Source organism: Barbus barbus, assembly GCF_936440315.1.
Source record: "Barbus barbus genome assembly, chromosome: 48".
Taxonomy (NCBI): Eukaryota; Metazoa; Chordata; class Actinopteri; order Cypriniformes; family Cyprinidae; genus Barbus; species Barbus barbus.
In genome coordinates this window covers 2,798,767-2,813,829 of record NC_136726.1, presented here as the reverse complement: position 1 = coordinate 2,813,829, position 15,063 = coordinate 2,798,767, and the positions used below count along the sequence as shown (strand labels likewise).

The 15,063-nt window shown below is 41.5% G+C and overlaps 1 protein-coding gene across 1 annotated transcript; it reads right to left on the bottom strand.

Annotated features, from left to right (window-relative positions):
• Nucleotides 1–5,982: 5,982 nt before the first annotated feature.
• LOC306866680 (histone H1.5-like) lies at nucleotides 5,983–6,606 on the bottom strand (the record flags this gene model as incomplete). The annotated part of the gene is made up of 1 exon (XM_079411962.1): nucleotides 5,983–6,606. One exon carries the CDS (start codon nucleotides 6,604–6,606, stop codon nucleotides 5,983–5,985), a length of 624 nt encoding a protein of 207 aa, XP_079268088.1.
• Nucleotides 6,607–15,063: the final 8,457 nt, after the last annotated feature.

Sequence of the window (15,063 nt, the reverse complement as noted above, 5' to 3'; positions counted from 1 at the left end):
GCCGATCGCTCGAGCTGTCACCTTCGTCGCTCTGAGGGCCAGATCTGTGGCGCGTCGGAGCTCTTTGAAGACTTCAGGGTCCGGGCCACCTTCATCCAGGGACCCACGACTTCGCTATCTCGTCGTGCACCTCCGGGAAAAAGGGGCCGGGTCTCCGCGGGGTGTCCTTTCGGCCGCGGTCCGACTGGAGGAACCACTCGTCCAGACGGCTTCTGGCCGGCTCGGTAGGAGGCGCCCACTCCAGACCGAGCTCATCAACCGCCTTGGTCAGGACGCGTAGGAGCTCAACATCACTGTGATGGAGGTCCCCAGCGTCACTGCCGGGCGCAGTGTAATCCAGTGGGCTGTTGCACCACTCCTCTCTCGCAGACGCTGCCACCGAGATGGCATCATCCTCCTCCATGGCTCCGAAAGACACCACATCTTGCGCGCTGGGGGAGGGGCGGAGATCAGCGGCCATGAAGCGCACTGGGAGGGGACCTGCAGCAGGGGGGTGAGAAGCGTGTGGGCACTGAGCCGGCACGGTCTCGTCACCCGACCTGGACAGATCCGCATTAGAAACTCGCGGCACTTTACTCTTTGGCTCAGAGGAAGAGCGCGGCAGAGCTAGTTGGGCGAGTTCATCGCCTTGGACGATGGCCACACGGAGCCTGAGAGTCCGGAGACTCATATCTCCGCAGTGGGGGCAGTCCGACCCCCCAAGCGCCGCCTCTGCGTGGGCGCGACCCAGGCAGAAGATGCACGATTCGTGGCCATCAGAGGGTTCGATTGGCTCTACACAGGAGAGGCAATCGCGAGAGGTCATCATTGTTCGTCCGAAGCTCACTTACCGGAACACAGCAGGGGAAGAAGGCGTGTCCGCTGCAGCGTGTAGATCACGGTGAGTGGTAGATTCTTTGACAGGCTTCTTGCTGAAGGAAAAAATTCTGAATGGATGACGTACAAGCGCTGCTTTATATAGTGACGAGCCCCCTCATATTTTGCGCGCTTGAACGCCATTGGCCAGTTTCACTGGCGTGATTCAATAAGGCTTCAGTAATATTCGAGGAAAATGTATTTCCCAAAGCAATGTTGAGTGACCGAATTGAAGGGGAACTGTTGATCCACTGGCAGACGGAGGTGGGGACGGAGAGCTGGGTTAATTTATTTTGAAGGGTTTCCGTGATGATGGTGTTAAAAGCGGAGCTGAAGTCCACAAACAGGATCCTCACATAAGTCCCTGAGCCCGGTTGCATGAAAACCCTTAAGATAAGAAAACCCTTAATTATAAGGTTAAGGGTACCCTCGGTGAAACATGGGTTGCAAGAAAAAACCTAAGGGCTTACTTAAGGGAAGTTAAGGCTGTCACTTAAGTATTTCCCTTAATTGCTTAAGTGTTCCCTTAAGTTCTGTTATGTGTTGCTACAAAGTCCTTAGTAACCGTTTCACCTTAAAAAATTAAGGGACCAAAATAGCTCCCTTAAGTCATCTTTTACTCTAGCATGATGGCTGATTTCATGTTCATAGAATTAAGAGGAGCAAGTACCTAGGCGCATTTTTAATGATTGAAATAATCCATTGGAGACTATGAATGATGTGCAGTTATTGAGAGAATATAGGTTTGATCGTCAGTCAATCCTTCATCTCACCGCAACGCTTGAGCCTGACCTTGAACACCAAACCCGACGAAGTCGTGCACTCCCAGCACTGCTTTTATTGCTTTAAGGTTTTTGCTTGCGGTACTTTTCAGTCTGTCATTGGCGATGTTTTCAGAGTCCACAAATCCACTGTCTGCAGAGCTGTCCATCGAGTGGCCTTAGCCCTGTGTCGCCGAATTGACACATATGTCAAATTTCCTTCCAGAGATGAGCAGGACGTATTAGCGGAGCGTTTTTTTTTGCAGTTGCTGGTTTCCCACGCGTTTGCGGAGTGATAGATGGAAATCCAGTAGGAGCTGCGCAGGTAAAATTTATTTAAATAACATATTTAAGCTATTTAGATAAATCAATAAAAGTAGTGAAATATTTGTAGGACTATAACTTAACGTGAATAACTTTAAAAATGGTTAATTTATTTTAACGAGTTAAAGTAGGCTAATGTAACTTATTGGCCATAATTTTTTGTGTATTTTTAGTCATCTTTCGTTTATATATATATATATATATATATATATATATATATATATATATATATATATATATATATATATTGCAGGAACGACAACACTGCTCTAACAAAAACTAGAGTAATCATTGAAAGGACGATTGGCCAGCTTAAAAGGAGATTTCACTGTCTTCACAGAGAGCTACGTCTGGAACCAACAAAAGCAGGGAGAGTCATCATTGCATGTGTCATCCTCTTTAACATATCAAAAGACTTTGGTGTGCTCGTGGATGAACATGCTGACCCCGATGAAGCAGAGCAGTCAAATCAAGATGCGGAGGATGCAATGGAGGGACATACTACCCGAGACATGCTCGTGCAAACATTTTTTTCATAAAGTGGGCTGAATATGTTACAATAAACTGTATATAAAGTTCCAGATTAGATGCTGTATAAATTAAATATATGTATAAGTTAATAGCAAAACAAAGTAAATGTAAACAGACTTCAAAATATGAAACTACATTTTTATTTATAGATTAAAAAACAGACATTGAAACATTTACAATAAGCAATTCAAACTGGATTATTATATAGAGAAAATTAATATTTATGTAGGCTAGTATGTATGTATTTCTGTATATTACAAATCATTTGAATAAAAGATTAAGGTTTGTGTTATGGTTCACTTATTGGCTGTAAAGCTATTAATCCCTCTTGAGCAAGTTTGTTAATTTTGTGTTGGAGTATTATGTTCTGCATATTCAGGTTTTCCTTTTCCATTTCTAATTTTGAAATTTCCAACTCTGCTTTCCTCTTCTGCAGCAAAAGAACTTCTCGCTGAAGTTCAGCAAGCCCTGATGTAACTCTTCCCAATCCTTTCTCCTCAGATGAATGTCTGAAAAAAAAAAAACTTAATTAACCTAATATTAACAAATTATAAAACATTGTTTTACTCTTTTATTTGTTATCAAATGCAACACAGATGTCATTAATAACCTATAGCTGTCGCTAACCTCGCAGATGGATGGCTAGGAGTAGGGTTTGTCGCTCCTGGAAAATGTTCCCAGTTTGGGGGGATTATGCTGAAAAAAGAAAAATATGTTGTTGTTATTATTATTATTTTAGTACATACCCAACTCTGTATACTACAAAACAGACCATATTTGAAAGCAAAAAACATTTAACAAACTGCATTAGTGTCATCTGTTATTTTACCTGACTCCCAAACTGCTTTGAGGAACGCCAGCAATACCGACTATGGTTGGAGAATCCTTCCCAAGTATGTCTTGTACCAATTTTGCTGTCTCGGACAGGTCCTGTGGTGGAGGCCCTCCTCCTTTATACAACACAATTTGTTAAACTGTATTACACCAGGCGCGCTACTTTTTTTACACAATATATCCAGTCACGTATCAATTGAAATGTAACTTGTAACTCACCGGTTTTTCCAGATTCTTTTGTATAGTTGTTTATTTCTTTTCTTGAGCTCACAACTACGTTTTCATACTTCTTCATGACTTCTTCTACTGTGCGCTTGACAGCAAGTTTTCTTGAACTGATTTTTTCCGTTATCTCCTGCCAGGCTTTCGTCTTGTGTAAATGAGTGATAGATGGGTTATATCGACTTTTCAGGGTGTTTTTTCTTTTACCGTATTCTTCTAAAAGAATGGCCTTTTCGTCCTCAGTCCAGTTGGGTTTACGTTTTTTGTTTTCTGTAATTTTATTACTCTCCATAACGCCAAAAATATTTTATAGCTGTATTTGTAAGGTTATTTTTGCGGTCCGTTATGTTTATAGTGCGATATGGAAGAGTAACTTTGGCAACCGCAGCTCGCGTTGCCGTGCGCTGCCAGAAACTATAGTGAAACGCTTAATATAAACACTTAGGTAAGGGTGACGGTTAAGACGTTTGTTGCAACTCTCTTAAGGAAATCCCTTGCCTCAGGGATCTTTTCCCCTTCAGGAATACCGTTACTTAAGGGTTTTCATGCAACCGGGCCCTGGTCTGTCCAGATGCTGCAGGATGAAGTGCAGTCCCATGTTGACAGCATCATCCACAGACCTGTTTGCTCTGTAGGCAAACTGCAGGGGGTCCAGTAAGGGTCCAGTGATGTCCTTCAGATAAGCCAAAACCAGTCTTTCAAATTATTTCATGGCCACAGACGTTAGGGCCACAGGTCTGTAGTCATTAAGTCCAGTAATTTTGGGTTTCTTTGGGACGGGGATGATGGTGAAGTGTTTGAAGCATGAAGGGACTTCGCACAGCTCCAGTGAACTGTTGAAGATCTGTGTGAAGATGGGGGCCAGCTGATCAGCACAGGTTAAAATAAAAATAAACAACGTCAAATAAATGCTTTACATTCTTGTTGGGGAGATTTTTCATTTCTCGAGCAATTCTTCTGTCAAATTCCTCAACTTCACTAAAAGAAAAGATAAATGCTGTTGTCAGAAATGTTGTGTAACACAAAAATCCAACAGTTTTTGTACAAACAGAAATTTAAAACATACCTTGAGTAATAAATGGGGCCCTGGAGGAACACCTCTTCAGCCTCCTGCCAAGACAAGCCCTGCAGCTCGCAAAGGCCATGAATGATGGCCTGTACAAATAAACCATCTGGGAAAAAATACACAAGTCACACGCAAATTATTTAGACAACCCAACAGAGCTCATATTGTCAATTCTACGCAGATTACTTTATATTTTGATGAAAATAAACTCAAGGCGGCATTTTATTCCAAAGATCTTATTTGTAATTATTACAGAACTTATTCCTAATTGTTACACTTATTGTGTTACTATTATTGTCTGTGGTAGCACGTGAGATTTGTAAAGTACAATAAAAAGAATGTGCAATATTATTTTTCTTACACATACTACTACTACTAATAGTATATGTAGTAGTAATATTAGTATGAAATAATAATTAATACAGTAATACGTACAGTAGACCTACATAGTACTAAAATATGTTACAAATAATAATTTTATTATATATTATACATTTTATTTTAACATTTTTACTTTAATGTTTTTTATTTTGTTAGAAAACATATTAAGGATCCCAGAATGGTACAATAACACAGAAAATTAGAGCAAGCTGTAAATATTATAAAATAATGCTATCTTTCGAAACTTTGATCAAATCAAACACTGACTAAGCTAGCAATAATAGGTTACACACCATGTGTTTGAAAATAACTGGGGAGAAGAAAAAAATCATGGCTTATTTTGTCGAACTATCTATCTAAACTATCATTAAATACTAAAATAGGCTATTCGTTTGTTGGTGTAATAAGATGTCACATTGATTTATGCCATAAAACCTGGTAATTTTCAGGAATCGCTTTAAAAAAATGAATAACCTTACTCACGTGTCTGATGTTGCTACTTGCTAGTAGTTTTATAATGTTGGAAATTTTTACTGTACACGCCACTACAAAACAAATGTTCATCCAAACAGCAGGAGGGACTGTCTGAAAAAACGATAGTTCTGGGATTGCAGTGCAGGTCTGAGCGTGCAGTTGGCCTCCGGGCCTGCAGCTTCATAATGTTGGATTGTGCTGCATTTTAGACTAAGCTGAGAACAATTGTGATGGGGGTTGATATAAAAAAGGGGAGGAAGTTTATAAAACCTTTTTAAAAAATAAAAAATAAATAAAAGTCAATGCAAAAGAGCATTAATATTGTTTTTAAACCTAATTAATGATCCATTAAAGCTGTTCATATCAACAAACATAAATAACTTTTCCTTATATATATTCAGTCAACATATAACATTGCGACTTGAGGTAAACTCAGATGCAGACAATAATATATCATAATAGTCAAACAGGCTCTTTCTTTAGAGTTAGTGGGTGGCTCTGAAAAGAGCCGTTGGGAAATAAAACAGTAGATATTTATCTCTTCTTGGGAGCTGCCCTTTTAGGCTTGGCAGCTTTAGGCTTTGCCGCCTTGGGTTTGGCAGTCTTGGCTTTTTTGGGGCTCTTGGCTGCTTTCTTGGGCGCTGCCGGCTTCTTTGCCTTCTTGGGGCTCTTCGTCGCCTTCTTGGCGGCTGCAGCGGAGGGTTTCTTGGCCTTCTTGGGCGATTTCTTAGCGGCGGGCTTCTTTACCGCTGCGCTCTTGGGTTTCTTGGCAGCAGCGGGTTTCTTGGCCGCGGGCTTCTTCGCTTTAGGAGCCGCTTTCTTGGCCGGCTTCTTCTTGGTCTCGGCTTGCTGCTTGTTGATCTTGAAGGAGCCGGAGGCGCCGGTCCCTTTGACCTGCAGCAGGGTGCCTTTAGTCACCAGGCTCTTGATGGCGAGCTTGACGCGGGAGTTGTTCTTCTCCACGTCGTAGCCGCCGGCGGCGAGAGCTTTCTTCAGCGCAGCGAGGGACACGCCGCTCCTCTCCTTGGACGCGGACACGGCTTTGACGATCAGATCAGCGACGCCTGGACCTGCTTTCTTGGCTTTAGCAGCGGACTTCTTCTTGGGCGCTTTGGCCGGCGGGGCGGCAGGAGCCGGGGCTGGAGCGGTTTCTGCCATTGATACGAGCGGATTCACAGTCTTTCAAACACTGAGTTCAAAGATGAGTGTCACACCAGCAGCGCTGCGCTCTTAAACAACACATGAGAACCTTATAGACTCAACCGGCCGCTCTGTGTCTGCGAGCTCCTCGCGCTTGTGTTTTCTTCTCCTACACTGAAGGGTAAACTCAAGTATTAAAACAGTTTGACGCAGTAAAAAACAAGCGAACACCAAGCAGAGGCTCTTGGCTTTCTTTGGAGACTGAAATACGCGAAGAAGAAATGTTTGTTGTGCCCCGGTCAGATCAAACTCAAGGCGAGCATCAGCGACGGAACAAAGCCGCGTGTAAATCTAATGCCTTGTTTAAGTGGAAAAGTTGATAAAAGATTATAATCGTCCTCTGTGTGTTTCAGAAACCGTTTGAAAGTGAATATAACGTAATGAGCATCAGTGAAGGGCGTGTGTATTGTTTCATACAGCTGTTGTTTTGGGCAGCTTGAAGCACAAACACCCGGAAGCTTCGAGTCTGTGACTCATGTCTGATCAGCAGACGATATATTAATAATCAGAGGTGCACAGTAATGAAGTACATTTACTTGAGTATTGTACTTAAGTACACTTTTGGAGTATCTGTACTTTACTCACATTTACCATTAGCAAACGCTTTTTCTGGAAACTCATGACTTTAACTCCACTACATTTAAGGTCCTCATTACTATGTAGCAGCTTTGAAAGTCAGTGGGTAATTTTATTTTCTTCTCTAAAATGTAACTTTTTGTGACATGTCACAATGTTTCACTTTTTTGGCAACCTTTAGTAATAACTCTTAGGGTTATGTGAATTGATTTACCAGCATTTTTTGAACACTCACCAGTTGCAAATGAGATACTTATTTACAACAATTCAATAATAAGTTAATCTGGTATATACAGTATTAGACACAATATTGTATTGATTTTGCTCAATTGTTACCCTGGATCACAAAACCAGTCATAAGGGTACATTGAGATTTCGAATAAATACGTTTTCCATTGATGTATGGTTTGTTAGGATCGGACAATATTTGCCTGAGATTTTCAACTATTTGAAAATCTGGAATCTGAGGGAGCAAAGAAGAAAAAAAAAATCCCAAAATACTGAGAAAATCATATATAAAGTTGTCCAAATGAAGTTCTTAGCAATGCATAATCCTAATCAAAAATTAAGTTTTGATATACTTACAATAGGAAATTTACAAAATATCTTCATGGAACAATCTTTACTTAATGTCCTATTGTTTTTTGGCATAAAATAAAAAAATTATAATTTTGACCCATACAATATATTTTTGGCTAGTGCTACAAATATACCCCAGCGCCTTAAGACCTGTTTTGTGGTCCAGGGTCATTGTGTAAACAAAAATTTTACATATAAAGCCCCAGAACAACCGCTGTGTGTCTCCTAACAAAACACAGTATTTGTTTGATTTGAAGCAGCACTTTACAGACCACACTGTGTTTGACATCAGCGCGATTGTCAAATTAATCTTGCTTTTATTTTATATTGTTTTATTTTTTGTTGTTTTTGTTAAAGCAGTGTTGCTGTTGTAAAGTTATACAGCTACAGTTGTGTACAGCTACAGGCTTGAATATTTAATTTTTTTTTAGTCTGTATTTACAGCAATTTCACTGTTGTAAGGCTAAAATGACCCCCGTTCGAGCCCATACAATCAGCGAGCTTGCGAGCGCTCTCTCTCAAGACAGCTCTCCTGCTCGCGCTGGCCTCTGTTAAGCAAGTTGGAGACCTGCAGGTGCTTTCAATTGACCACTCGTGTATTGAATTCGGGCCAGTTGATTGCAGACTCACCTTGAAGCCTAGAAAAGGTTATATGCCTAAAGTGCTTTCGACTCCATTTAAAGCGCAGGTAATAACACTATTTGCTTTCCGCCCCGAAACACCGACCGGGACGGAGCCGCTTAACACACTGCTGCTGTGCCCTGTACATGCAGTGCGCACTTATATCGAGTGCTCTAGACAGTTCAGACTCTCAGGGCAGCTATTTGTATGTTTTGGTGGACGCACAAAAGTACTGCCTGTGTACAAGCAAAGGCTGTCACACTGGATCATCGATGTAATTGGTTTGGCTTACAGCTCTAAGGGCACAGAATGTCCGATAGGGGTTCGGGCCCACTCAACCCGCTGACTCGCGTCCTCCTGGGCCTGGGCAAATGACATGTCTATTTAGGACATTTGTATGGCTGCAGGCTGGTCCAAGTAGGGCTCGCTGCAGCCAGCGGTGGACATCCAACCCCGCCCATATCCAAGTGTGACATCACAAGCCACGCCCATACCAAAACAGTCACGCCCACGTCAAAACGTTACGTCAGAAACCACGCCCTGTCATATACGTCATCTCTTGTGATTCCCCGTACCGGGGAAACCCGGATGTAACATTATGTCAAAGCAATTTACAGCCATTTTGGGGATCTAAATAAAATAATGTTGCCTTTCGTTTTACTAATACATGTTTTCTGTCTATTTGTCAGGATGTCTAGGCTAAAATGGCACAACTTAAATCTAATATATTTAATATGTCTAATGTACGGAGCTGATTTCTCATCACAACAACCTCTAAAACACTTGCATTGGTTGATTAAGTTAGGCTAATTGTAATAAAAAAAACTCTTTTTTTCACTGGTGTGATTCAATAAGACTTCAGTAGTATTCCAGGAAAATGTATTTCCCATAGCAATGTCTCGTTCCCTCATTCTATAGACAAGTTTCCCGGGCACTTCCGGTTTACTTCCTGTTTCTGCCAAGAACTTCCGGCGCAGGCTGAGTAGTGGTGTAAAAATGGCTTTGGAATGGCAACATTCGACCGAAACTCTTGTTAAAAATGGTGTTTTGACCATTACGCATCCAAGTAAGGTAACATCATGGGCGGACAACATGTCGATATGGCCCAGCATCACAACATCCAAGATCTTTTCTTATTTTATTGATTCCATGGCGGTGGATGGGAATGCAATTAATAACCTGAAAAGCTCAGATGCGTTTCAGTACCTCCATTCCGACAAAGTGGGCTGTGTACTTTTACACGATATGGGCAGTTTAATTTACCTCAAGGCCGATGTTCAACCAAGCCAGTCCGTTAACAATTCAGCGCATAACGCCTGGGTTTTGGTTACCAAGACGGGAGATGTGGAGACTGCAGGCTGTACCTGTATCGCCGGACCCGGACGTTCCTGTAGCCATGCAGCCGCCGTGCTTTGGAAGGTACGTTAGCCCATCTTATGCTTGTATTAAGATGTTTGTATGTATCCATGTGTTAATCTATAACAGAACACGAAGAGTAATAAAAATAAAAAGTAATCCCAGCCTGCCTGCCTAGCATTTAAAATGCTCGTTGATCGGCGCTTATAGGAAGAGAGACACTTTGCATACATTGAGAGTTACTTTTACTTTTAGAGTTACTTTTAAGACAACAGCAAGGTGTTTACAGTGAGCGCAGAATGCGGAGGTGTTTGACAGTGCTTTGTTGTCTCTAAAAGAAGTCAATTGTGCTGTGGTGCTCAAACCATTTTTAGTGGCAGTGGCACCTATTTACGTCTAATTCTTCTGTACCACCTTTTGAAGTCAGTCAAATTGTAACCAGTATTTGAAACACAAGCAAACCACGATCTTCTTTTTGCATTGTTTACTTCAAAAACATAAAACAAAACTGTTACATAGACATGGTACGCACGGTCAAAAAACTGTGTTGCTTCCAACGTCTCTAACTTCAAACTGAAACTAAATACATCCAATCGCTTGCGTTATGACGTAGTGCGATCTGATTGGAAGCTCACAATAATTAAATATAATCAGATCTAAACATTACTAAATATGCATTTTAAACCGAAAAATTTCTTATGAATTTTCATGAAATATGTTCTTATTATTTTTACAAAATTATTCTTTCAGATGAACTAATCCCCATGTGGCTCTTACACCATTATTTAAAAAGTGTGTGATTTTGTTTCTATCTGTCTGCAGGTAGAAAATGCTGTGAGGCAAGGGAAGACAGGGCTTGCCTGCACTGATGTGCAGAATTGCTGGAATGCCGGGACAAAAAGCAATACTGGGCAGCAAAAAATCAGATATGTGTCTTTCCGAAGACACAGCAGAAATAATCTATACCAACCAGCATCACAGGCATCCTCCTCCAGCATAGTCTCTACACCTAGTCGCAAGGTAAAAGTCCATGAGACACTGGAAGAATGGCAAAATTACTGTCTCTCCACACCAATAGTGGCACTTTTTACTGCACCTGGCAGTGGACTAATGCAGCTCACTTTTAACACCAGCCTCCCTGCTCAGTCTGCCGAGACATCAAAAGCTCCACTGCCCCTACATCACGGTGATCACAACACACAACTTGAATGTGAGAAATGTAGGGCATTCTACACCACATACATTGACATGACCACAACCCAATTTATGTACATTGAGCAGCACACAAAAGAACAGAGCAAGGAACAACTGTGGCATGACATGCGACGGGTACGGATAACAGCAAGCACAGCCAAGAATGTGCCAGTTCGGGCTACCACAGCACCAGACAAATTCTTGTCTGAACACCTCCATCCTACCTTTCACGGTAACGTGGCAACCCGGCAAGGAGCAGAGGGCGAAGAGCACGGCAATACCTGCAAGACCAAGGTCATGACATCGATGTGAAAGGTTTGGTGGTTTGCCCGAGTGAGCTATGGCTTGCTGCGAGTCCGGATGGTGTCATGAACAGAGACACACTACTGGAGATCAAGTGCCCTGTCTTAGTCAAAAACCAGTCCCTTACTGAAGCACTTGCTGCTAAAAGCAGTGAGATCAAACGCATGCCCACAGGGGACTTCCATCTGTCCTTCAATGGGCCAAAGGGATATTACATGCAGGTGCAACTGGGCATGCACTGCACAGGGCTACGGCAAGCCTGCTTGGTGATTTGGAGTAACACTGAATGTCTGCAGCTCAACGTGCCCTACAACCAAACCTTTGTTGAGGGACATATCTCAAGGCTACACTCCTTCTATTTCACCCACATGTTGCCAAAAGTTGTCGATGACTTTGATGATGGAAGGCTGGAGTTGTGCTCCAAATACATGAATGTTGTAAAATCAGCATGACCTGCTTATGTGTACTGGGGTAATTAGTCATTACTTTTTTAACCCCTTGTCCCCTGTTGTCACATTTGTGACAAATCCTTTCTAGCTCAAAAAAATCAAACTGATTTATTTTATTTATTTTATTTTACTTACTCTTATTTATTTTTATATCAGTCACTTATATCTTTTATTTATTCATTTTTAATATTTTATTTTATTCCAGCCTTTTTCTTTTTGTAATATTTTGAGATTTTTTCCTGTATTTACTTTGTTTTTATTTAATTATAAAAAAATTCAGCCATTAAGGAGTTAATGAAATTGTCCCTTTGTTATGGAATAGGATCAATAAAAATGTATTCATTTCTTCTCAAAAAACAAATTGTTTATTGTCAAGTGTCAATATTTACAATACAAGAAAAAGAATAGCACTCACACAAGTTTTTCTTAGTTAAAACTCTGTTTTGTCTTATCAATAATCACAACACCAGAAAGGGAACAATAACAATACATTTACACAGGTTTTTCTAGCTGAAAATTTTATTTATATATATATATATATATATAAATAAATAAGCTGCGCTTCTGCCTCTATTTATAGTGTAGAGGGCGGGGGCTTCGCGTTCTAGAGAGCATTTGATTGGACAGAAAGTTTGATGACAAAATTAAGTAGGATGCGAGTCAAAAAAAATAGTTGAGCCGTTTTGGCGGAAGTGACGAATTTGCAAACTTTGAATGTTTATATAAATTATAATTTTGTCACTGTTTTGGAGCACACTGGCTTATAGATAACCTTAAGTTAAGACTAACATATTGATACTAACACCCAAAAAAACAATTTTGATTTAATAGGACCTTTAAGCTATCACCAAAACTATGCTTTTATGCATATTAAGGGACATTTTGTCTTGATAATAATAACTAAACGACTGCCAACTGTCTTTCCCTCCTGGTTCATACAATCAGCTTGAATTATCATGAAATAATGAAGTCTAATTTTCATATTTTTGTGTTTACTCTTAAGTTACATAAACAATTGCATAAAATATCAAATTTTTGTAATATTTGTAATTTCATTAATAAAAAAAAATACATTTTGTGTCTGTCCTTACGTTCTGGTCAACTCTGTTACCTGAGTTATAAAAAGGCATAAAAATCTTTAAAGCATTCATAGAAAAAACATGTGACTTGCACCAAGTGATGTCACTTCTTTATAGCAATTTTTGGAAGGCATTGATGTATATCTTTATTCTTTATTCTCATTAATTTGTACAAAATGTATATACATACACCAAAAGATACACCAAAAGTAGATCAATTATTTGTCAAATCTGTTATTGTGATTTTGCAGTGAATCTCTCATTCACTTTTTAAAAACAATAATATGATGGAAATCCATAAAATTCTGTTTTAGACATGCCATGTGGTATCTGGTTTGAGGGTTAGCATCTTGAACTAAAGCACAAAATGGTGGAAAATTTCATCTCTGTTAGTGGTTTAAAAAGTTTAATGACAACAGAGTTGACAATGAGTAACAGAATCAAATGTTCTCAATCACATTTAAGTATTTAGCATTATTATTGTGTTTATTTTAGATTCTGGGTCATTTTACTGTAAATGATACATTTGTTTTATCATTACAGGCTAAAGAAATTGAATTACAGGTAAATTAAATTCTCAGCAGCAGAAAGGCAAGGGCAACAGAGGGCACAGCAACATACTGACCCTGTAAGGAAGGCAGAAAATAGAGAGATATAGACGGCACAAAAGGGAAAAAAACACCACTAATCAAAATACAAGTCTGTTTTGCTCTTATGTTTATAAATTATGTTTTATTAACAAAGTTCGGGAGGAGCACGTCAGATGCTTAGCCTAATTAAACACAAGTGGCACGCACTCAAGTCAATCAACTCACAGATATAAATACAGCTGACATACCTCCACTCATTTGACGGTCTATCAGCATCTGGTTCGCTCGTCTAACCATGTCTCATCATGACTTTTCTTCATCGGGAGACGATTCCATCTCTCCCTCGGTCGAATCACCACAGCCAGCCGGCTCCAGGAATACTGCTTTCCCGCGCAGCAACGCAACGCAACCGAGCCCCAGCCTCCTTCTCGCGGGCGGCTTTCGGCTCACATTCACCTTCTCTGGCGAGAATACCGGCCGATTCCCCGGCTTCGTCCTATTGGTCTTCCAGGCCCGCATTTCCGCCCATAGAGAAATGGACCGTGGCGAGTCTGGGGCAGGCGCTGACCAACTCCGACATCCAGGCCCCACGCAAGTTCACTAAAGCAGAGTTATACGATTTATACAAATATCTTAAACCAACCAACCTCTCTCCCAAAATCACCCCAGCCCCAAAGGTAACAAAAAAGCGTGGCAAACTTACAATTACGCCTCGCCGGACTCCTCCTCATTCCTCCAGCTCTAACACCAGCTCCCGAAGATCATCAAACAGCGGCGCTAGGCCACCTGCAAGCCAGGGCCGTGCCCCGGATTCCACTTACGCAAGGCCCAGCGAGGATCCAGCTGTAACACAAATGTTTGCATGGCCGCACGGGCAGCCACACACAGCCCCACAGCCCCTCCCTTCCGCCCGTGGCCTCCTCACTCAGTCCCTCTCACTCAGCCTACTCCTTCCAGCTCAGGTTTTGCAGCCCAGGCAAACGCTTGGCCAAACTCAGCTCTGCCTCCAGCCCCCTACAATACTCTCCTCCAAGCGAAATCACAATATTCGTACTTCACATCCACACCAATGTCCATCCCTTCAAACGCCATCGCCTCGGAACCCCCACAAGTGGCTCACAATATCCGAGTGCAGATACTAGCAGATGCAGACATTGATCTCTCCTTACTCCTTTCCCTTCTGCTCACTTCCGACTCTAACCGACAGATAGACTGCAGGGATTTTTCAGTCACGTTGACAAACCCTAATCCCCTCTCATCTCGCATTATTTAGTTCCCGGAATTTTCCATAGCTTTCAGACGATTCACGGAGATAATATGCTCAGTTTTCCCACACAGGCGACGCGAGCTTAATGACTACCTGGCTATTATAGCCGAACTCGCGTTGTCCTACGGAGGAGGGCCCTTTTTCACTTATCACAAACTGTCTTCGGCTAAATGCCCCGTCCGAGTCGCGCAGTGGAACCAGTGCCCTTACTGGGGCGCTTTCGATCTAGATCTCCACAGCAGGGTGTTTCTGGGATGCAGTAACATTTCATGCGCTGTGTGCAGGTCAGTCGCTCACTCTACCACGAACTGCCCACGGATTAATCCCTCCTCTACTTCATGTCAAGAGCCAAACTCTGTCCTCGAATACCTCCGACTCAGAATTTCCCAGGTTAAATCCCC